At 48.4% G+C, this 23,005-nt stretch overlaps 9 protein-coding genes across 9 annotated transcripts; 3 read left to right on the top strand and 6 right to left on the bottom strand.

Annotated features, from left to right (window-relative positions):
• Nucleotides 1-290: 290 nt before the first annotated feature.
• On the bottom strand, nucleotides 291-1,853 carry N7466_005915 (uncharacterized protein; the record flags this gene model as incomplete). Its single annotated transcript, XM_057165312.1, has 1 exon — nucleotides 291-1,853. One exon carries the CDS (start codon nucleotides 1,851-1,853, stop codon nucleotides 291-293), a length of 1,563 nt encoding a protein of 520 aa, XP_057020911.1.
• Nucleotides 1,854-2,147: 294 nt separating this feature from the next.
• Nucleotides 2,148-4,483, bottom strand: N7466_005914 (glycoside hydrolase; the record flags this gene model as incomplete). Its single annotated transcript, XM_057165311.1, has 9 exons — nucleotides 2,148-2,537; nucleotides 2,595-3,104; nucleotides 3,158-3,300; nucleotides 3,356-3,388; nucleotides 3,448-3,524; nucleotides 3,582-3,665; nucleotides 3,733-4,231; nucleotides 4,284-4,299; nucleotides 4,355-4,483. The coding sequence occupies 9 exons, from the start codon at nucleotides 4,481-4,483 to the stop codon at nucleotides 2,148-2,150; spliced, it is 1,881 nt and encodes a 626-aa protein (XP_057020910.1).
• A 717-nt stretch (nucleotides 4,484-5,200) lies between these two features.
• On the bottom strand, nucleotides 5,201-6,958 carry N7466_005913 (carotenoid oxygenase family protein; the record flags this gene model as incomplete). Its single annotated transcript, XM_057165310.1, has 5 exons — nucleotides 5,201-5,881; nucleotides 5,950-6,087; nucleotides 6,141-6,517; nucleotides 6,572-6,695; nucleotides 6,749-6,958. The coding sequence occupies 5 exons, from the start codon at nucleotides 6,956-6,958 to the stop codon at nucleotides 5,201-5,203; spliced, it is 1,530 nt and encodes a 509-aa protein (XP_057020909.1).
• Nucleotides 6,959-7,869: 911 nt separating this feature from the next.
• Nucleotides 7,870-9,156, top strand: N7466_005912 (DNA helicase recq; the record flags this gene model as incomplete). Its single annotated transcript, XM_057165309.1, has 1 exon — nucleotides 7,870-9,156. One exon carries the CDS (start codon nucleotides 7,870-7,872, stop codon nucleotides 9,154-9,156), a length of 1,287 nt encoding a protein of 428 aa, XP_057020908.1.
• Nucleotides 9,157-9,752: 596 nt separating this feature from the next.
• Nucleotides 9,753-10,681, bottom strand: N7466_005911 (uncharacterized protein; the record flags this gene model as incomplete). Its single annotated transcript, XM_057165308.1, has 3 exons — nucleotides 9,753-9,847; nucleotides 9,894-10,351; nucleotides 10,401-10,681. 3 exons carry the CDS (start codon nucleotides 10,679-10,681, stop codon nucleotides 9,753-9,755), a joined length of 834 nt encoding a protein of 277 aa, XP_057020907.1.
• Nucleotides 10,682-12,866: 2,185 nt separating this feature from the next.
• N7466_005910 (uncharacterized protein) lies at nucleotides 12,867-14,050 on the top strand (the record flags this gene model as incomplete). The annotated part of the gene is made up of 2 exons (XM_057165307.1): nucleotides 12,867-13,042; nucleotides 13,210-14,050. The coding sequence occupies 2 exons, from the start codon at nucleotides 12,867-12,869 to the stop codon at nucleotides 14,048-14,050; spliced, it is 1,017 nt and encodes a 338-aa protein (XP_057020906.1).
• An 848-nt stretch (nucleotides 14,051-14,898) lies between these two features.
• Nucleotides 14,899-16,863, bottom strand: N7466_005909 (uncharacterized protein; the record flags this gene model as incomplete). The annotated part of the gene is made up of 1 exon (XM_057165306.1): nucleotides 14,899-16,863. One exon carries the CDS (start codon nucleotides 16,861-16,863, stop codon nucleotides 14,899-14,901), a length of 1,965 nt encoding a protein of 654 aa, XP_057020905.1.
• Nucleotides 16,864-17,883: 1,020 nt separating this feature from the next.
• Nucleotides 17,884-19,525, bottom strand: N7466_005908 (uncharacterized protein; the record flags this gene model as incomplete). Its single annotated transcript, XM_057165305.1, has 3 exons — nucleotides 17,884-18,024; nucleotides 18,111-18,882; nucleotides 18,945-19,525. The coding sequence occupies 3 exons, from the start codon at nucleotides 19,523-19,525 to the stop codon at nucleotides 17,884-17,886; spliced, it is 1,494 nt and encodes a 497-aa protein (XP_057020904.1).
• A 1,052-nt stretch (nucleotides 19,526-20,577) lies between these two features.
• On the top strand, nucleotides 20,578-22,423 carry N7466_005907 (2-deoxyribose-5-phosphate aldolase; the record flags this gene model as incomplete). The annotated part of the gene is made up of 3 exons (XM_057165304.1): nucleotides 20,578-20,633; nucleotides 20,704-21,084; nucleotides 21,622-22,423. 3 exons carry the CDS (start codon nucleotides 20,578-20,580, stop codon nucleotides 22,421-22,423), a joined length of 1,239 nt encoding a protein of 412 aa, XP_057020903.1.
• Nucleotides 22,424-23,005: the final 582 nt, after the last annotated feature.

Below are 23,005 nucleotides of genomic sequence, written 5' to 3'. Positions count from 1 at the left end.
AGGCTGATTGGAGTGGAGAGTTGAATTCTTGCATTTCTCAATCTTGAATTCGGAGATTCTGGATATTTATCTAGCAACGAATATTCTGGAATGAAACAAATTACCGAAACAGCAATCCAACGTCACCAGTCAATAGAGCAAGTCAAGAGAGCCAGTCAAAAAGCAAGTCAACAAAGCGAATCGAGACGCATATTCTGTAGCATGACCGATATTCTCCTCAATTTACCAGATGCTCAACACTCCTTTTTAATCCCCAGACACCTGACCATTAATGTCCCTGAAAAAGACGGTTAGATGTCATTTGATTGGGGACGTACTTTATTGAAGTCATCCCGTTGCCCGCCGTTTTGCTCGGGCAGAAAAGGGGAACGGCCGGAGCGTGGCCTCTTCAGGCTCTTACTCTGAAGATCATCATCGTCCCCATTTCCCTGGAGATTCATCGTGTGCATGTTTTTTTCAAGCGGCTTTAGACGTCTTTCGATATCCTCCTGAAACCCACTGAGCCTGGAGTGGTGTTCTTCATTTAGCTTGCTGATTGCGTCCCGGATGGTATCCATCACGGATTCCAACGCGTTTAATCGGCGACTGTCGCTTTCACTGTTCTCGGAAACGTGAGAATCTGGACCAAGATCTGAAGTCTCCGAACGAGAATCCAGATCATTGTCCAAGACTTGAGAAGCTTCAAGACTGTGCGAGGCAGGTGGCTTCCCGGCGGCTGGACCGGCGTTGGATGGTGGGGATTTTTTTGACTTAGTGGCAGTTTTGCCATTATTTTTGCCATTGTGAGATTTAGAGCTCTTCCTCCATTTTGAGGTAACTTTTGTCCAGACTTCAGATGGGGTCTCCGGATTTCCCATTTCGCCATCTTGACGGAAGTCCAAGGAAGGCCAAGCCTTTATCCCGATTCCTTCCAATTTTTCCTTTTCACGCTGAATCCACTGGTTGATCATGGGTGGTAAGTTTAACCAATAAGTGAAGTGCTTAAGAGCTTGTGGATCTTTCTTCAGTAACCGTTCCCAGTCGGGAAGAAGAATATCGAGTTTTTCATTGGAAAAATATCGACGACCTTCGCTATCTGTGGCCAGAAGAACAGGCCAGTAAGGAGGTCTCACTATGCGACCATTCTTCATGTTGAAAATGGCTGGATATTTGCTCTTTTCATCCCATTTGCTCTGCTGCATAATTTTGCGAACCTCACAGTCTGGCAGACGGACACCGAACATATCAACCGGTGGATTGATCTCGTCTATCGCCATTTCCTGGGAAAGGCGGAGAAGCTTCGCAATTGTATTCGACATGAAACAGACAAGGTATGCATCTGGATTAGGTTCAAGCTTGGCGAGCCACTGAGAATAACTTTCTTTCATTTCGGGTATGAGCTGTGCCAAAAGCGATTTGTCTGCGGTGTCATCTCCTTTCAAGCTCTGAACCCTCTGCTCAAACTTTTTGGAGTCTGAGAACTCAACAACCGTGCCTAGCACAAGCCGGCAGAGAGAGTAGGGTGGATTTTCCAGCCAATTGTCCATGAGTTGCCATGCATAGAAAGCGATTTGAATCTCAAGAGTAGTGAAGTGTTTTTTGCCGTTCTTAAAACGGTCGATTGTGTCATCAAGAACTGCCTTAACTTCTTTATCGTGCTCAGGCTCTCCGTGCTCTGGAACGAAGAGAGAGTTTTCGAAAGTCGATTTGATTTTCTCAAGTACACGCTCCTCTTTTTGTTTTTGTAGGTTGTACGATTCGCGTTTCAATTCCTTGTCGTCAAGGTATCTCAATTTATCATGAGACTCGATAAAGGATTCTGCAGGTGGCCGACACCGAGAGCAGTCACACTTCGTTGGATGCTCCATTTTCATTGATGGCTCGATGGCCCAAGATGAACGAGAAGAAGGGGGTGATGGTTATGTATGAGAAAAGTAGTGGTGAGGAAGGGGTGGGAAATGAAAAAAAAAAGTGTTTGCAGTTCAGAACTATTTATTTAGAATACGAAGTGGGACTATCCCTAAGGGACCATGGCAAACGTTGCATAAACTAACCAAAATGTTGGAAAAAATCCACATGTTTGTCCAAGCAACAATTTTCCCAATCGTCACTCTAGAGTCATTGCACCAGTTGAAGTTTGCGGCAATTGGAAGTGAGGTCACGAAATCTCAGGAAACTGCCAACACAGCAACGGCCCAAGCCGGCATCTCCACCGTGAAGCTTCCTGACCCTGAGACATGCGTCGTGGATGTGGTAATCGACACATCGTGTGGGTAGTTGCTCACTAACTCACCTCCGGAGAGCATCTCAAGCGAACCAGCCTTGGTTCCCTTGATAGTGACAGTGACGTTTTCCGCGCTTGAGCCATAATTGGCAAGCTTCACATAATAAGTGCCTGACTTAGATGCCGAGGCAACCCAATAAACGGGGCCAAAGGCCGAGTCAGAGGTCACGGGCAGGATGGTGGAGCCACGGTTGACTGAAAACATCTTTTGAACGTAGTAGGATGTTGAACCGGTGATGGAATCAGGACTGGAGTCAAGGCCAAAGAGGTCGGGCTATTGATGGTCAATATCTGACGCTCTTAGGTCTAGAATGAAAAGATTAATACATACCGACCACTCCGCCATGTCATAATGCTCTAGCAATGGAGCAAAGCTGGCCATCTTGACAATGTCGCTGTTTCGCTCCATCCCGATCATATAGACAGCCTCGCTGCAGCTTCCTTGCATATTTGACCAGTATGTGGTGCTGCCGTCATTATCAGTCGTGCTGGCGTATTCGCCAACGAAAATGGGCCAGTCCCGAGACCAGTTGTCCCACTCGTCAAAGAGGTCAATGAACTCCTCGGGAGAGAGATAGTGGTGGATATCAGTGATCACACCGTCGGGAATGGTGGATGGGAGACAAGAAGTGTCAGTGGTAGATGCGATAATGGTCAGGTCAGGGTACGCAGCATGAACTGCATCGTAGATCTGTGTGAACCTGCTTGCGTAGGTAGCGCATCCATTAGAGTAGACATTATCTTCGTTTCCTATTTCGATGTATTTAACGGGCCAGGGCTCAGTCCTGCCGTTTTTGGCCCGCAGAGCACCGTATGTGGTGTGAGTAGACCCGAGGCAATACTGGATAGGAAATTGTGAGCGAGTGCACAAATGTAGATGTGAGATAAATTTACCTCAAGCTCATTGAGAATGTCATCGACATAAGGATCGAGATCAGAGCCCGAAACCGCACTGTTGTCGAGCGTAAGGCCAGACCATACAGCAAGCAGGGGCTCCATTCCCATATCTTCACACCAATACAGGTACTCGTCCAATCCTACAAGAGATTAGAATTGAATATAAATGATGGTTCAAGAAAGGAAATGACTCACCTAGAGCATCGGTGTTTGGGTAGCTCCAATCGCCTAAAAATAGGTTAAATTGAGTGTCTTTTTTTCGATCAATGCATAGTTCGAAACCGTACCTTGACGACCTGGGCGATCAATAACTGCTCCAATTGTCTCATTCCACTTCCAGCGGTCACTGGGAGTCTCGCCCTCACTATATTATCAATGGAGTTAAGATAAAAATAGATGGGCCCGTTGGACAGTAACTTACAGGTTGTTCCCTCCGGGAAACCGAAGAAAAGATGGCTTGACTTCATCAAGAAAGCTAGCTACATCATTTCGCAGGCCATTTTTACTAGTAATGCGATCGTACAAGTCAGAATAAAATTGACGAGGAACCAAAAAACGCCGTCAAGACTTACCGAGAATGATAGGTTGGAGGAAACAACTGTACCAAACCAAAGTTCAAGGAGCTCCCTGCAACAGTCGAGGCATCGAATCGCAACTGCCACGCGTTATCTGCATCAGAAGACTCGGCAGAGGTGAACGAGGTATCGTAATAAGTGAACTTCGAAGCACTACTGTGGACAGTGATATTGTGGTCTGCGTATACCGTGCCAGTAGAGTTGCCAACCAAGCGGAGATTAATGATACCAGAATAATCCCCCTTCATCCAGAAGTAATTGTCATAAGTCGTCTTGAGGACGGGGACACCCTCGTATCCATAATTCGAAAAGCCCACGAATCCCGTTGTGTCAGAAGGCACGGTCACCTTCAAGGAAGAAGTGATGGCGGTGCTGAGGGGGTTGGAAGTATCCTGGGAGATGCTCACGTCTCCCACTGCGTAGTATGCAGTAAGGCCTGGATCATCTCCCTGGAATCCATTGTTTCGCAGTAACTGTCCATGAATACCACCGTCACCTGACTCTATGTTAGTATTACTTCTGGTTTCGATTGGTCGTATTCATTCTACCTGAATTGTTGATGTCCTAGAATGCGAATGAGTAATTATTCCGACCAACGAAGTCTTTTGATTTGGCTTACCTCAAACATTATGCCATAGAGTAGGGGACTAGACGAGTTTCCACCGGTTTTCGACACCGTCAGGTCAATAGCCCAGGCTTGACCTGCAAGCCATGCCACCACGAACGGAGACAATAATAAGGAGAACATGACAACAGCGTACAGCTTATCTCAAAACTTGAGAACGAATGCTTGCGCTTGAAATTTTGCTCTTCCTATTGGGGGTTTGCTAGTTAAATACATCAATCGGCGCCCACTTTTTGTCGCCCACACACCCTATAAAGTCCACATACTCTACTTATTTTAGTCCTCCACCGGAGTAGAGCCGGCGGCACTTCGGCAACTAAAATCACACCCAAGAAAAGTAATGTTACAATATGTATATGAGCCTGCATAAAAGTTATTTCCTTGCAGGAGAATTGCCCTGTTGGGAATAGCAATAAAGAGAGCGCTGATCTTCTGCAACCTCCGTCAAGATGTGGTCATGATTTGTGGAGAAAAGGAACGGACTGTGAAAATGTGGGGAATAAACTGCCACTAAAGTATGAAAACAAGGGGTTTAGCACAAATTCCAGGGCATGTGGATATATGAATTACTAGTGTCAGCCTAAGTAGCGGATAATTTTCCTCAGTTCTTGCATTCCCCTCGCCCCCGCACATGACCCCCGCAGACATGGATTTTGGGAGAGGTATCTGCCTAATGTACGATCAATTGATAAACAGATACTAACACTCCAATCCAAACATTGGAATAGAACACCAACCTGAAAGAAAGAAACTAGATCAATAAATTTATATTGGTTCACGTGATATGTTCTCTGCTATCGACAGAAGGTTCGGGAGTCGGGAGAGCTGGGACCGTCCATCTCATATGGCTCCCAGACTTCTCGGGTGCCCATCCACGTCAGCTGCATCAACCCAGTTGCCATGCAAACCAGCCCTGAGTCGCACTGGAAGCTTGATCGTCGCCACTGGGGTCGACATGTCGCCAGTATCAATGATAACAAGATCACTGGTCATGGTTTCATATCTGTTGACTAAAACCATAATGTAGCCATCCCCCTCTGGAGCCCGAGCTGAGCGTGGCAAAAAGATTGGTTCTTGTACCAGTGAAGTAGGGCCGGCAAAAAATTGACTGTACTCAGCAGTCTTGACATTGAAGTGTCCAATGGCGTTGAATACAGGACTGCCACCACCCATAACCGGAGCTATGACCGGGAAATTGGTCGGCAAGCTCGGATCAAAGATATCTAAGAAGACATGGCTATAGTCCTGCATGGCAAACCGATCGTCGATACGCGGAAACTCGAGATTTAGCTCAAGGAGTAAACGAGGATCACCGAGATCCATGTCGTCCGATTCCGGGTCGATGGTAAATCGCTTTAGATGGCTTGTAATTTCCTCGGGGCTTGGTGCGTTACCACTCGCATCAGGCCACCAGAAAAATGCATTTTTATCACACATTGGAAGGTCGACAACGATATGTCCATCCTTATTCTCAAATGCGTTGGAAAGGTGGCCTGGGAAGGCATTTGGAGAACGAAACCACTGAAAGATGAAAATTAAAAAATGTTAGCACTTTATCCCGAAAGACAAAAATGTCAATTTTGCCATACCTTTACGTCAGTGCCTTTCGCACCGCGACGTGGTAGGACGCCAAAGTAGCATGGGATATCTGGATTCCACTGCCAGTGTTCCCCGCCATCTTTCATCCGTTCGAGGGAACAAGTCTGGGGTATAACAGGGAAAATAACCTGCTTGCTGTCAGCGTTCTATTGAAGTAAATTCATTGACCACAGAAACAGACGTAATTCTCAGTAACGGCAAAATCATGGATCATGGCAACCACAGGAGAAACCAGCCAGACAATTTCGTTGACTTTGCCGTTAGGATTGGCCACATAGTAGCATATGTCTGGTGTGCCATCTCCCTTTGCCTCATAGCCGAAACAGATCATTTCTCTGGTGATAGGATCAAATTTGGGATGGGCTGTGAATGTCATGCTTGGAATCTGACCCTCAAAGTCCCAGTAACAAAGCGTTTCTAGGGTCACAGGATCCATGGCGTAAGGAAGACCATCTTCTTTGCATGCTAAAAGCTTGCCATCATAATAGACCACATTCGTGTTTGATGTGGTTCGGACTTGAAACTCAATAGCGTCCGTGTACTTGTTGCGATATTTGCCTGAAATTCGACTTTATTAACTCGAGAAGATTCAGGAAAGCCTTTTCAACTAACCCATCAGAGCCTTCCTTGCCTTTCCCTCTTTCTCAAACTTCTCTGTTCGAACATAGCGTTGTTTGAAGTCACAATTCCCATCCTCGAAAAAGAATGCGCTCACAGAGCCGTCTCCGTTGAACCACTTTGGCAATGAGTAAAGAAATTATAGAAAAGCGCGCGAAGGGTATTACTTACAGGGTCATTGTCAATGTACGGCGGTAGTGCAGGGTCGGGCATCACGCGGAAGAAGGTGCCGTGAATTTCTTTCGGGATGGCGCCGATCACCTCAAGATTTCGAACATCACCCTCAAAGCGGCACGGCTTCATAAATCCGCTAAATTGAGGCCATCCTTGAAATTTCTGGGATGTAGGGGGAACACGGAATCCTGTAGAATGACCCGCCATGAGTGGATGGATGTTGGAAAGAGTTGTACGTGCGTAGTAAATTTAAATCTTATCATGTTTTGTTCTTCAACAATAAGTTTGAGCTGCGTTTAAGTAGCCAGATGTGAGTGATTTCTCCTCAGCTACCCAGAAATTAGCGCGGTTTCTGGCATTTTTAAACGACATTCTATCCATTTGGGCCAGAGAAGACTCAACCACATGAAATTAGTAATCGGCATCTCAGTGACGGAGGTCATGTTTCCGCTTAGTGATCGGAAGTACTAAAATAGATGTGTGTTTTCCCACCGTATCAACGTCAAGTTAGAACTGAGTAGGTCAACTTCCCCACGCGGCATTGCTTAGAATATGATCTATGCCTTTTGTGTTGTGGGGATCAAGTGTGGGGATAAGCGGGGTTTAACACAAGCAACGTGAGGGTCTCGCCGCTTTCGCGTGAGTAGCTGTTCTAGTCGATCTCCGAATTGGCTGCAATACAAGCTACCGGGTGTTAGCTAGGGAGCTGAGCTTGGTTTCCTTCTTGCTCTCTTGTAAACACACAAACCCCACTGCCCCAATATTGGCTGCAAATTAGCAGTACTTGTAGGTTGTGCCTGTAAAACAGGCGAGAGTAGCAAGATGGGGCGGGAGGGCAGAGACTGGATGGGGCGGGAGGGCAGAGACTGTTATATCAAGTATCAAGCTTTGGACAACAGCAGTTGCATCGGTAAAATCCGAAGCAATGAATCTTGAGTCTTGAAAATCGAGCGTGAAAAGCCGAATGTGATCTATCATGATTCATGTGGAAATTGGACAGATGACTAAGTGGGACCCCCCGTGATGAATCTGATGATAATGAATCAAAGAAAGTTTTTGGCCTCACACAATCATCGTATTCAAAATCAGAATCCTCAAGCTTCTAGTATGCTACCAAGATGCCAGCCACATCCAATCGAGATGCCCAAATCACCTCCAGATTTCACTATCATGCGCAAACCCATTCGATAATCTGCGGTGCGTGTCGTTATATTGTTTTTGATTCATCCATACAACGACATCTTGGCCATCAAGACACCACCCTGCGTGACTCCATTACCCCACAGGCCTTGCTGTCATATTTCAAGAAGAACTTTCCCCACCACGTACGTAACTTTGACGAGCTTGTGATCCCCACAACGATCATACCCGCCATTCCAGTGCTCCCTATAGAGGAAAACACGCTGCAGTGCAATATTTGCGGCCACATTCGCAAATTAACCGACATGCGGAAGCATTTTAACGAAGCACATTATGGGAAACTCCTAACCGCCCGTGAATCTAATGAGCTGCCCTGGACCAAAGTCCATTGCCAGAGGTTCACTGCAGGAGGGATGGGGGCTACATGGTTTGCAGTGCAGCTCCCGTCAGCATTGTCCTCTTCTGTGGCCATTTTACCTCCCAAATTGTCTCCCACGTCTCCCTTCGCCTCAAATGTCGTGTCATCTGTCGCCTCATGCCCCCCGGCAAAGTCTGCACCAGCTCCCAACTCAACTTCTATCTATGAGGCTGATACCGAGGCTGTCTCGGGTGCTGTTATGGAAGCCCACTACAAGGCCATCCCACCCGCTTCTTTTTCCACGCAGAATCTACCCCCAATTGGCTCTACACGCGCATCCAGGCGAGAGCCCCGTGAACCAGCCATTGCGCAGATCCAACTACTTTCTGAGGCACTACAAAACTGGGATAAAGAATGTCCACTGTGTCGCGTGTATAGGCTTCCTGCAGCAGAACGAGACCACTCGTTCTTATGCTGCCCCCACACAAGAGCTAAAACAGTTCAGAGGAAGTACCATCGGGTCTATGGTGTCATCCAAGAGAATGCGACGAACCTAGATCCATACTGTCTAATGTGTCTTCTTCCCCCATCACTGTGTGGTCGATACCATGAAGGCGAGGAATCCGAGGAATCCGAGAATCAATGGAAGCTGGCACTTCTTCATGACCCTCCCAGAGGCTGCAAATTCGCAAACTTGGTTGTGGGTACGGTGTTCTCGATGTATTGTTTCAATCCTCGTATTGCTCCGGATCATACCTTACCGTGGATGAGACGCGATGGTGTTGATGTGAGGGATGACGAGGCGGGCTTTGGATGGCTGGCTAGTGAGAAAGATGTTGACGGTCTTCGTTTGCCAACCATCACTCACGTGTTCTGTCAGTTCTATCGACTTTATGCTACAGCCTAGCACGCTCAACTTATGCTATATCAATAACGCCACAAGATTCCAACTTCCGGCTTGTCTGCAAGGCCCGTGTGTATTTGCTTTTCTTTTTAGGGGGGATCTAGTGATACGAGGTCTGGTAGCTTGGAGATTTGTCGGCGATAGTCCTTCGCCCGAATTTAGGGCTAGGTATTGCCGTATTGGGATGCCAGGGGGAGATGTGAGAAATGAGCGCCTATATTAGCGGGTGTTTTGGCTAACCAAAGGACTGGGAGATCGTGACGATTCATTAATAGAATACAATTATACACACAATAATACATGTACATTACCCAAGAAATAAAACCGAAAAAGGGTTTCGAAAAAAGAGACCTAAATATTCCGAGAAGAATATTTGGTGTTTAGCAATTGCTAGCATTCTATTCTAGTTCCCGAGGCTTGTCTCAAATGGACGGGTGCTCAACACTAAAACAATACCAAAGAAAAGGATATTCGTCGGTTTTTTGGAGTTGTAGCAGAGGCCAATCCCAAAGTTCATCATTGCAACGAAAGGCCTTCTGAGGCGGTGCAAGGTTATAGACTTATAGGCGCTTTGTGACGAGTGAAGAGACAGCCAGACTCTACAAAGCCTCGGCTGTCGAGGTCCCCATACGTCCCTCCTCAACGATTTTTTCCACGATCTTGGTCTCATCCAAATTCCTTGTATCGGCAGTATCTACGAATTTTCAGCGTACATTCATCAGAATAACGACAAGACTTACCAGGTTGAGGCTCCTTGGGCGGCGGGCAGTGAAAGCCAACAGCGAGGCAGATAATCATAAGAAAGATCTCCTCGAGGACGCCCATACAGAGATTGATGGTGGGGTTGGGCTCAAAAAGGTTGAACCGCGCGATGGTCGTGTAATCACCCAAGCAGCCGTAGACGGTGCGCACAATGAGTAGTGGCGCACAGGCGTAGACCGAGTACAGGATGATCTTCTCGTTGCGAGGCATCTCGTTGCGGTACATGGTCAGGTACCCCAAAATGGCCAGCAGGAGACCCAAGCAGACGACGAACATGCCCAATGCGGCTTGAAGGATAGGAGGAATGGTGTAGTCGTCGAGAGCCTTGATAGCGCCGGCGATACCAAGGGCCAGCCCAATCAAGCTGATGATGCTGACGAAGATGAATATCCACTTAGAGAGCTTGTTGATCGAGGCGTTTCTGAACAAGACATGCCTACATCAGTCTCGAGTCATGCGTAGGTGGATATCAGATTGCGACTTACACTCTTTGCAGCAAGCCCACGGCAGCCAGTGTTAGGGGCGCGATTCCCAACAAGTCGCATGTGATTTTTGTGGTGAGAACATTGATCGAGTCGTCCGTGATTGTGATGAGCTGGCATACAGCGCCTGCGATTCGAAGACAGGCGAGGATAATTAGGAATCTCCAACATGATGCCACGGCCTTCATTCCTTGTTGGTAACACAAAAGAATGGCGAGGAAGAGGCAGGGCACGAAGACGATGAGCTGCAACAACGCGATACCATCTTCATAGCTAAAAGCCATCTTGATTCGAGAGAGGCCGGAGCGGCGAGTATATATGGCAGGCAGGCGTCTTGTTGATGGCTGATTGATGGGCAATATAGTATATCACAAGGTCGGGGCAGAAATTGAAGGCCCGGAAAATCGGTACGATTTGATGAAACGAGTATAAATGATAGGATCAGAGTTGAGAATTATTGGAACGCCAACTCTTGCCTCAAGTGCTTGGGAGGAGAAAAAGATATCAGGGTATTTACGTTTTCAATGTAGATCCAGGGGTATAATAAGAGAGCGGTCCTGATGCTGCAGGTGAAAAATGAAAATATTGCAATATTTTCGGGCTGTGTACTTGAACACAAAGCCGAATGAGGCATTCAATGACGAGGGATTCGGGAATCTCCATTTTCTCCATGGTGGAAAACTAACATCGAGCATACCTCATTCGGAATAGATTCAAGATGGGAAACATCGGCATGCCGCATGGTTGTAATTGGTCAAATTCTGCCAATTCATAGTCCCATAAGATGAATTTGATCCCAAATCTGTAGAATAAACGTAGAATAAACCCTACCCTATCTTTTTGTTAGTTATCCTATACTCTGAGATTGTGAGGAACCTGCAGCCCCGGGACGGGTGATTATCCAACTAGGACCAAAAGACCAATTAATAACCGCAGGCTGCGGTTATTCCCCGCGTAACGCTATCAGATACAGTAGTATTTAACTCCGTGTAGCACGCACAATTGACACTGAATAGATTATCCAGTATCTTTATTCTGTTCCACCGAGCAGGCCGTAACATTAAAAGGCTTTGCGATCGAGATAATCGAGATCTGTAGTTTCCCCTCTCTTATAGATCAGTGTTCCTTTGTATGTTCTTCCTTGTTCATGCGCTCTATTCTAATAGGCTTGCATATCCTTACATCTTCACGTTACAATATAGAAGTTCATCTTTCCTTCTGATTCAGGAATCAGAGCACAAGTTACAACAATATCGGATTTTGTTGAAAACCTGGTCATGTGATGGCTCTATAATCACACTTCTTTTTTCGGTTTAGCGCCATGCGTTCATCACCGTCCCGGTCCGTCCGTCACCCGTGTCACGTGTGTATCACTACGCGCCCTTCTCCTCTCGACTGTCGATCTCAAGACTAACAGCCCCCAAATTACTTTGCATTTTCTCCCCTGCTTTTTTCAGGCGAGTCACTTTTACAATTGCTCCATACCTGGCATTTCCGGGCGGCCGCTATTGCCGCCCGTACATGCTAGGCTGTCATCGTGCAGCTGAACTAAATGTTTCGCCTAGATTTTTTGATGCGTTGGGTGACGGGTCTAGTGCCCTTGTCGTCCTGTTCTTCGCCCCGTCAGGCGCCAGTGTCCCGGTCCCTTTATTCTTCAACCAAATCTCCTACGTCCCCTTGGCTGAATCTCTCCGTACCTTACTTTTTGTTAATTGCCCCACCCTATCACCTATCTGTGCCTTGTTCACCGCTTCGAATTATGCTTTAAGGTTACGGCTCCCAACCGCGATTTACATATCAGTAATATCATATCAAGCAATAACAGAATATACTGACCGCTGAAGGGCTAGCGCGGGGTTCTAAAAATAAAATTCCGCATTCCTCCCAGCCACCAGTTGACCCGATCAAGGCTAGGTTAGCGCTACGTGATGGGCAACGATAGGCTGAGGCTGTGTATGCATTACGCACACATATGCATGTGTTTTTCAGAAAATTAACCCTGGTCCTCGGGTTAATAGTTGCCTGGCTTATTTTTTTTAAAAACATGCTCGTTTCTCTTCCTATATTTGATTTCACTATGATAATTGAAAACCTAGTTCAAAGTATGCTGGCAGCTGGATGATGTCCACGAATACAACAGGACACCTCGGCTGGGTCGACGAGCCTGACGGACGAGGAACATGGGATATCATCTCGACCTGCAGTATGACTATCGTACTCTGCTGCTGGTCATCTGTTTATCCCAACATTCCTTCAAGATCAGACGGGAGCTTTAAAAAAGGATTAGGCAAGATTTACCTCTTTATTATCGGCCTTCTTGGACCGGAGTTCCTGCTAGTCATCTCTCTTGGGCAATGGTCGTCCGCTCGGACATCACTTGAGGCACGTATTATGTTTCGCGAGATCCATTATTTGCTACTCTAATAAATTGAGTAGAAATTTCATAATGCTGGCTATGAGAAATGGACTATGGTTCATGCATTCTTCGCCGATATGGGAGGTTTTCTTCTTGAATCTCCTGGAAGCGAACTGTTTCCTATCGACGCGGAGCAGCTGTTTCAGTTGGTAAAAGCTGGATACGTTTCTTATCCAGACATAGAGATGGAAGATATAAAGGATAAAAGCAAATCAGGTAGCTTGTCAAGGTGAGCTTTTCTACATATCCTCCTTAGATTGTGATGTACTATGCGGAGAAAGAATTTTAGAGCTTTACGCTCTCTCTTTCTCTTGAGTAGCTTGTTGCTTCTGCAAGTGCAAGTTTTCTTGAAAACTAAGCGCTGGTTATAATACGAAAAGACTAAAACCTTCTTAGAATTGTTGCGTCAGTACAGGCATCCTGGTTCTTGATCAACTGCGTTACCCGTGCCGCTCAGAACATTTTTATCACTACTCTCGAGATTACAACCTTGTCCTTCATTGTGATCTTCTTTTTCACATCATTCTGCTGGCATTATAAGTCTCAGGACGTATCACGAGCCGTGATTCTCCAAACGAATACTCCTATTGCGACCATCCGCTCGAAATTCCATCCACGCCCCCAGGAGAACTGGCACCGAACACCGCTTGACTTTCTTTCCCGCGATGAATGGCTCTGTAGTTGCTTATGGCGCTACTACATCCAGATTCTACACTATTTGCATATTCCAATTTTTGCCCGACCAAGCACTAAGCTTTACGATTACATACCCTCCGATACATTCTTGCGTCTTGATACACTTGCGGAGGTTATTTTTGTTCCTTGCATGCTATCATTTGCTTCTATGTTCATGTGTGCCTGGAATTTTGAATTTCCCACGTCTACTGAGAGGCTGATTTGGCGTGCTGCAACAGTATATCAAACGTTTTTTGGTTCTGTAGGTGCACTTATATGCTGGTATGCTAATGCGTTCATTCTTCCCAAACGCTTGCCAGTTTCCGAGAAGCCCCCAAACGGTTACTTTCATTGGCTTGCGTGGAAAATGAGAAATATCTACGAAGATCGAGATCCAGACTTGATTGTTCCGTTAAGGGTGCTTATCCCAAATGCCTTTCTTTGTCTTTTATATTCTGCATCTCGGGTCTTTATTCTGTTGGAGGATTTCATTGGACTGAGGAGTTTACCAGAAAGTGCATTCCAGACAGTGAATTGGTCAAAGTATGTTCCTCACTGGTAGATGAATGTTTGGGGCAAAATTTCAATTTTGAGATCTTTCCAAATATTCAAATGTTACGGGAAATAACATTGAAGAGCGAGGGGGACAGACATCTGGATGGTATGGATTTGTATTGATTATAAGCTTTTTTGGCAGAGAACTCTCTTCAAATGTTTCAAGTATTACCTTCCTCGAGAATCGAGATTAATCAATCTCTCGTTAACACAAGACGTCAACTGGTTAAGGAAATAACTGAAAACAGAAAAAAAGAGAGAAAAACCAATTGAACAAACGATATTATCGTGAATATTTGCTATCTAGAGGAAGGAGAGAGAAGAAGAGACATCTGCACATGTGGAGGAGAGCATACTCAAAGATTCAGGACGGGACGGGATCCCAGATAGGATCCTGAACTGAATTGGCGGGTCTAGGCCCCTAGGGCAGCCTGGGCAGGTGATCGTCTCTTGCACGGCGCGCCGCTATTCCGTTTCTGTCACAGTTTCCCGAGCTGTCCATTTTGGGTAACATTTGCCAGCCCCACTTAAAACCTCGAACTTCCAAGCTTGGACTTTGCAACTTGCAAGCCAAACAAGGCTGAGTTGCCGTCGGGGTGTTGCCTAACCTCACATGCACCGATAGCCCCATCAATAAGATTGATCGACGCAACCACCGGACTTGGACATTTGCACCAACACTTGGAAAATTCAAGTTCCAGATGACGCGTTTCCCATGGTTTAGTTCTTGATTTGTGAAGGGATATACTATTATGTTTATAGTTGTATAACCACCCTATATGCATGTGCACAGTGCATGCTCTATATGCAGTTAATCACTGCCTGAAATATCTACATTTGAATGACGCTTCCATACTATCCACTCAATGGTGGACGGAGGTTGCTTGATTGAACAAAGTTGGCGAAATCATCTGCCTGCGCAATACCTGTCTGGCAGCTGATTCTGCGCAACTGAGCGACCGTCCAAGCGCGGATCTCATGGGTGAGGTTGTGCATGCTGCCCACTGTGAGGAGAACCCAGCAGGCAAAGTAGCCGCCGGCGGCCGAGCCGGCGTTGTTCTTGGAGCGCTCGTGCTGCTGCTTCTGCAGATCCTGCGCCGGGGAGGTAACGTCGCCCATGAGCTGGGACACGGAGGCAAGCATCTCATCACGCAGGCGGATGATGTTCTGGGTGGCCTGGTGCAAGCGTTCGGTGTAGTTGTTGTCGAAGAACCAGTTGCTATCGGTGCTAGCGCCGCGGAGAAGGAGGTGGCTGATGGCGTGGTTGGCGAGGATGCGGCAGACGCGCATGCTGTTCCAGGTTGAGGCGATCCAGACATCGTGGTAAATGTGGTTGGTGTTGCGCTGGATGCCAGTCGGATCGTAGCTGTTGCTAGACGAGTTCGATTTAGTCGTGAACTCCCACTCGGGAGGGCACTTGGAGAAGGTGCTCTCGAGGCGATAGTCAATCTCAAGCGCCTGTGAGAGGTAGCGCTCGAGGCGGTCAATGGAGATGTTGGCACTCTTGAGAGAACCAGAGAGCATAGAGGAGGTAGAGGCGGGGGAAGAACCGGAGGCAGTAGATGTGGGGTTAGAGGAATCAGAAGGGGCGGCGAGAGAGGAGGAGGAGGAGGAGTCACCGGAAGAGTTGGGAAAAAAAGAGTAGCCGCCCGGGGAAATTTGCTGGTAGAGATCCAGAAGCTCGACCATGCCGCTGCAGGCGACCCAGTAGGGATCCGAGACGCTGATGGTGTTGGCGGCCTCGATGCGCAGCATACGTAGGCTCGAGGGCATGGGGGAACCGGAGCGCAGGCAGTTGGTGAGGAGCTGGGAGAAGACATCCTTGAAGATCAGCAGGCCGGTCGGGGTGGAGAACTGGGAGCGGCCGCGCAGATTAAGGAGCGAAGTGGCTCCCTCAACATGGTGCTTCCAGCCGTCGATAGAGGCCTTGCTGAACTCGTAGAAGGCGAGGATGAGGACAGAGACGATGGTGCTGTCGCGACGGGCGGCCTGAGGGTCGGCGAGCGCGAGATTAACGCGCTCCATGGTGCGGGTGTACATCATCATGGACCGGGTCAACAGGTCGGTCTGGCTAGTGGTGCGAGCGAGCCCACTGAAGCCGAGAGCCAGAATGGCACTCTCGAGCATGTCATTGCCGCCGTCGTCCTGCGCCAGCATAGCCGGAACGTAGTCAAAGAAGCCGGAGGAGGGGCCGGACTGCCGAACGACATAATGAGAGAGGAAGAAATCGAGACCACGCGCCATGTCCTCGGGCTGACTGCTGGTAAAGTTGCTGTGTCCTAGCTGTTGGCGGTCGCCGCGGTTGCTGTCGTCACCAGGGAACTTATCGAGAGCCATATCGTCGCCGCCTGCGCTAGAAGCGCCGACGCGGGACTGACGCCCAGACACGGAGGCAGGAACAGGAGTAGCGGATCCAGAACCGTCACCCGTTACCAGCATGGCGCTGGGCGAGGCATCCTGATGGAGGGAGAAGAGCCCAGTCTCATCCAGGTTGAAAGGGTCGTGGAAGCTCATCAACTCGGGCATGATGCTGCTGCCGGCGAACGTCGCGACCCCGAGATCGACGTCGCTCATGCCCAGCATGGTCTCGCCGACGACATCGGAGGGACGGCTAGCGTGATAGTCCGGTGCGGACGGGTTTCGTTGTTGGTTCGGTGCGGAGGTGTGGTTCTGTGCCTGTGGTGGGGCCGTGCGCTCCACCGAGTGGTTTGTTGAAGCCCTCTTGGAGACTTTGAAGCGGGCCCGGTTGATGACATGGTTGCTCTCATCGCGAAAGATGAGGCTTGAGGGATCTCTGTACCCAGGGCATATCTGACCCATGCGGCAACATTGGCCGCATTCTGGAACTGCTTTGTCGCACTTTTTTTTTTAAGGTCAAACATGAGCCAAAATGTCTTTCTTTATTTTTCCTTTCTGGTGATTTTATATCTTTCGTAACGAGCGCAACCAATAATGACTTACTCTTCTCTTCTTGGCACGACAATTGTTGCAACTTGTTGAAGGACGACCGCAGTAGATCATGATGGCGATTCTACCCAGTGATGAAGATGGTTGTGGATGAATAGGCGGGGAAATATATCGGGCATCGAGCTCAACACACCTGCGCCGACTTACTACGTGAACAGCTTTGGAAGGGAGGGGCACTGCCAACTAGGTGTCGTGTTCTGGGTCAAGACAAACTTGAGGGTAAGGCTGAGCCGCTGAGGTGAATGCTAAGCGGAACCTACCGGCCCCCACAAAAGCTTAGATAAGGCTAGGTAAGGCGCGCCGTCTTTCGCATCTAACCTGTTGATATAGGAATAGTTACTAGTAGTAATCTTGGAACAAAGGGTTTGTCGGTCAGGCAACTTATTACCAGTAAATTTCCCAATAATATAGCTAGTATCTTCCAATTCTTATAGTATATCGTTACGGTATGGATCCCTATGGTATAATCCAGTAACATATGAAAGGCGGATGGGGGCGATATCTACCCGAGCGGCCGAGCCCCTTCAGGGCTGAGAGATCACGGATATACCCTAACCGTTTCGGGCTTAGACCGGGACAGCCGCACGCGGGTATTTCCAAGGGGTATTATCTTGATTCTTGTCGACATACTCTACTTCCAATCACCCAGGAATCGGATGCTCGTCGTGATTGCTTGGTTGGGATGGCTCAACATGCCCCAATCACTTCCAACGCCATCGAGCATGAGCAGACTTATTGAGGCTCCATTTCTGTCTGGTTTGGGTATTCGGTCTACTCAACATTCAAATTTCAGATTGAGGCAAAAAATGAAGAAATCCTCCGCAGAACATCCGCTATCCCACGCAAACTGCCAGGAAGATATGTGAATTTATACTAATGAATGAAATTTAAGTACGCTGGAGGTGGTATCGTCTCCGTCATGACACTGTGACCATATTCCTGCTCCAGATTCAAGGAAGCGGCAGCAAGAGAGGCCTCTGAAGGAAGGTTGACAATCGTCAGGTACAAAATGTTCTGCAAAAGGCCATGGTCAGCCAAAAAACCAAGCAAAAAGAGTACCACCAAATCAGCAGGAAGAATAAACCATGAGTTAGACTTACGCTCTTGATGGATCTATTACCACCTTCCAGCGCCCTTCTCTTCTTGCGGAACTGCTCCAAACGAGGCTCGTAGTCCTTTTCTAACCGCCTCAACTCCCGATCTGTCTCGGATTGGCTGCGTCGGTCGTTGAAGACGCGCTCCCTCCGGTCGTTGTACTCGTCAAGGACTCTCCTCTCCTCGTCATCAATCCTGCTAGCCTTCTTCTGCGCACGCTCCTCCGGGGTAGGACTCAGCACGCCTCCGGAAAGCAAACCGATGAGACCACCGTTGACGGCCGGATGATTGGGGTCAAGATACCGATTGCTGAAACCGCGACCAGCCGGCCCGCTCAGCACGTCGTTGCCGTTCTCGCTAATGTACTTTGAGCGAGCGCGACGGTCGAGGTAGTCGCTGAAGTTGTCGAGGGCATTTTTGGCCTTTTCTTTGGTCGAACTCTTGCGTCCGGCGGAGGCGACTTCCCTCTTGGACCCTGGTGATTCGGGCGGAGAATCAGACAGGTACTTCTTGTGGTGGCTGCGGTTGTCCATGTAGACAAGCGGTGCGACGGCCGTAGGCAGACCACCAGGTCCCTGTGATTTGCCGGAAATGTGGTCACGCTTCCACGCACTGCCGCCGCTATTGCTTGAGCCGTTGACAGCCAGTGATGCAAGCTGCTTGAGACGGTTGGAGTTCTTGGGCTCCTTGAGTTCAGGCTCATGTTTCATTATCATGCAGAACAGACCGTGAGGTGCGAAGAGCTCGCGGTTGTGCTTGTCCATGACATTATTGGTCCTAACCAGGGGATGGCTTATCAGCATCATGGCTTGAGAGTAGAGTCGTCTCGTTAAACTTACTTTCCCCTGACGTAGCCCTTGTTGGCTACCCAGGCGCCCGCTTGCACCGCCGCGGCAACGCCCATGACGATTAGCTCGGGAGTGAAGCCCACGCCAAGAGAGACCACTTGCACGCCGGCGAGGTACTTGTTGCCCTCTAAGGCCGTGTTAGTCTCATCGATGAAGCGCAAGAAGGACCTTTGGTCGATGCCGCACGACTCCAGAGATGGCGCATAGGCGGCCATGAAGCCTCGCTCCTGGGACCCTGGGCGCTGTTGCGGGATCACGATGGGTAAAGGCAATGGCCCTCCCATGGTGTTCATCCCAGCTTGTGAGTCGTATCTGGAGTCTGGGGTGTTTTGCCCTCCAAATATAGGGCTGGGACCGGGCTGAAGGTGTCCGTAAGGTGTTTGTGCATTTTGAGGATGGCCATATTGTGGCTGTCTATACTGAGGCTCTCTGTATTGAGGACCTCCAGGTTGAAGGTGACCGTACTGGACTTGATCGTATTGATGAGGCAGGTAGCTAGATGTGTCGTATTGTGATTGTGAATGCATGCGGTCCTGCCCATGCATGGGCAGCTTCTCGGACTGCGCGTACATGATGTTGGAGCTGATTCCCTTTGCTGGAGAATCGCGACACACTAGTGAGTATTACTCAATCGACCCTGGCGTCAGATCTTAAGAGGTGTCGAGCAGCACGTTTGAAACTCTAGGCTTGGCTTGCAGTGGACCCCAATCCTAGGCGATACAGCTATTGCTATAGATGTTGCTATAGATGCAAAGTGATAAAAATAGTTGTTGATGATGGTCAAGAGAGGAAAAATCAGATGTAAGAAAAAAAAAGGGAAATAAAATGATTCCTTCGAATTATATAGTTCGAAGATGGCCAAGACGCCGGAGTGGACTGCATCTATAGATCTGATGATGCTCTGAACCGAACATCCTGCATACCCGTTTGGGACGGGGCGGTCCCTTTATCCTGTTTAAGTAAGCAGGGTAGGGATGGCTCTCCGTTTGAAGCTGTGCGGCTGTGCCTACTAGTATTCCATACCTTCAAGTGTTTCTTTATCCTTTTTCCAGTCTTATTGCGACAGCCCCGGGAATTCCACCTAGTTGAGGCAACTCGTGGTCACTGTCGACCCCCGACGGCATGGGCCCCCAAAGGCCCGAAGGGCCGGCTTTCTATGCCCGACGCGGCAAATGAAGATTCCTTACGCCAGTAGTGTTTGGCATTAGCTTTAGCCGTCGGGGTCGAGAGATTAAATTATCACTTTGGTCTTTCCCCTTTCTAATTTGATGGATGAGCATTCCCATTGGTCTGTTTTCTGTTCGTGTTTGACAACGGTACATAGAAACGATCAATAAAGTCGTGTGAATTAAGGCCTTGTGCCGTTTAATTATATCTCAAAACAGCCACAAATAATGAATTAGCATACTTAGAGCTAGGCGTAACAATATGCCCTCAAATTTCTTTATATCGCTACACATTCGGTAGAAGTAGAAGTAGATCTATAGCGTGGCCCGTGGGTAAATTCCCAAGTTCGATAAGCTGTAACCTGCTAGAGTGGCCTTATCGTGCCCGGATTGTCTCCACCAACTCCACCTCGTCAACTTCAACCTCCCTCCAATATCACCAGCCAATAGCTCCAACCATGTCTTCTCAGAAACCACAAACGGCTTATTTTTCCAACGGCCAAGCGCTGACGAGGTGAATAAATCCATCACCTGTTGCTTGAACCTTCGAGAAAGGACATCATACTAACCCGGTCGCTGAATAGCCTCCCTCTCTCAGTCCGTGTTTCGCGATTCATCGAAAGCGCCTATGTCTTCTTCGGCCTGTACATAGTCAGCTTCTTATCGGTACGAGACCCCCGAGTCCGTGATTACAACGCGCAATTCTCCACCTTTCACTGCCTTTTTGCCCAACTCTGTCGTTTCTTAATATGGACTGACCCGTTTTCGTTCCAGCTGGACCCCTACGCCGCCGCACAGAACTCGTCCTTTAACATCCATAAACCTAAGTCCTCGTCCGGATCGCGCGATACTCGTGGTGGAAGCTCCGGTTCCTACGGCCCTGGCGGCGGCGGCGGTCCAGGTGGGCCTGGTCGACGTATTGGGCGTGTGGATGATGTTAGAGGACCGGAATGCCGCAGCTGTCGGTAGAAGAATCGCAAAACCAAGTCGAACCTGAAGGATCAGTAATAAAAAGAAGATGAGGGGGTTCCAAATTCTTGGCAGGCCCAATGGTGGATATTGGCTGCCTGTGCTTCAACCCATTCAACTAGGTGCTTCTCATATGATATCGAATGAACATCCCGGGTGTCTGCTATAATAATATATCTAGTCCCGCTCATTTGCCAGATTTGATCGACGATGTGCATTATCACATATAAGGTTATCATCGCCCGAGCTTCTGATAAGAAGATAAGATTGAAGAGAGATATACATTGCCGTGTTTTATCAAACGACGGCAGCTTTTCACCCAGACAAGCCTCCACGCCACAAATGTGCACCTCTTAGTCCCCGGATAATGTGTCAGAAGCCGAATCAACGGCCCGTCATCATGATGAGCCATTAAGCCCCTAAAGTTCTCACGTGACAACACCCCCTCTTACCCCTCCAGACCAGAGCTCCAGTGCAACAGATTTCCCTGGAAAAGAAAATTGAAAGAAAATTAAAGATCGCAACCACGCCAGGATGTCGACCGTCCCACTAAACGACCCAGACTGGGCAACATTGATCCGCGGCCTGACAGAGCGCATCCCCGAAAGATCTATACCAAAACTGCAGATCCCGCTAAACATCCCGCAATTGATTGACCACACGCTGCTAGCCGAGTCCGCCACAGAAAGCCAAATCGACGTCCTCTGCACCGAAGCAAAAGAATACGAATTCGCCACCGTCTGTGTCCGACTAAACCACGTCGCCCGCGCCGTCGCCAACCTGAAAGACACCAAGGTCGGCGTCGCCTGCGTGGTAGGCTTCCCCGAGGGCACGCACGATACGAAGGAGAAGGTCCGCGAGGCGATTGAGGCGGTCTCACAGGGCGCGACGGAACTGGACATGGTCATCAATTACCACAAGCTCAAGGACGGGGGCTACACGGCCGTTTACAACGATATCATGGCTGTGCGTGCTGCGGCACCTTCGCCGACGAAGCTAAAGGCTATCTTGGAGACGTCCCAGCTCAATAGAGATCAGCTTATTGCCGCTGCTATTGTTGCGTGTACGGCGCGGGTGGATTTCATTAAGACGAGCACTGGGTTCTGTGGTCCTGGTGCGGATTTACAGAGCGTGCAGATTATGCATGTTGTGTCGGAGGTGTGCTTTAATGGTGTCTTGGTTAAGGCCAGTGGGGGTATTAAGACTGCCGATGATTGTTTGCGCATGCTTAAGGCTGGGGCGAGGCGGATTGGGACTAGTTCTGGGGTTAAGATTATGAAGGAGGTTGATGAGGGCGAGCTGCTGGAGCAAGGGGCTTGCCATGCGGTGTCTTAGTTCGTCTTATCTTCGAACAAACTTGGAATGTTTACTCGGTCTGAACTCCATGTGTCAACACAAGACTGGGGCGTGGGAGAGTACTTGATTCTGTTGTGGAACGAACACCTTGATCTTTTGAACGATATCAGCAACAAGCTCTGGGGGGTTTGTAAACGCTGCGCATTCGTTATTGGTCTAGATTTTCATTTTCTTATTCCAATATTATGTATGTTCTAGACGATCCACCGAGGTACCCATTTGATCCGCTTTCCTAATGTTCCGCTTATTAAGAAAACGCATTCATAACTTCAGTATGCGACTCGGGAAAGGAACTCCGTTCGCCCGGCTGGTGCAGAAATCAGTGATCACTAATACATCATCAACTGATAGGATCTGGGTCATCCGTCGGCATAATAATTGTGGAGTCCAAGACTCACATCACTTAGTTATGCAACTTATGCTGATAGATCTGCCGTGTGTCAGTAAATTCCCCGATGCCGATCGGCAGCCGAGATTTTTCGGTCGGGAACTAATTGAATTTTCGTCCGTAACTCGGTGTTCCATAATTCCTTATGTTCCGGAGGTCTTGGGCCGTGGCAA

This window comes from Penicillium verhagenii, assembly GCF_028828195.1.
Source record: "Penicillium verhagenii strain IBT 33310 chromosome Unknown utg000006l_segment0_segment0, whole genome shotgun sequence".
NCBI lineage: Eukaryota > Fungi > Ascomycota > Eurotiomycetes > Eurotiales > Aspergillaceae > Penicillium > Penicillium verhagenii.
Note: the sequence above shows the minus strand (reverse complement) of the source record. Positions and strands in the feature narration are given on the sequence as shown.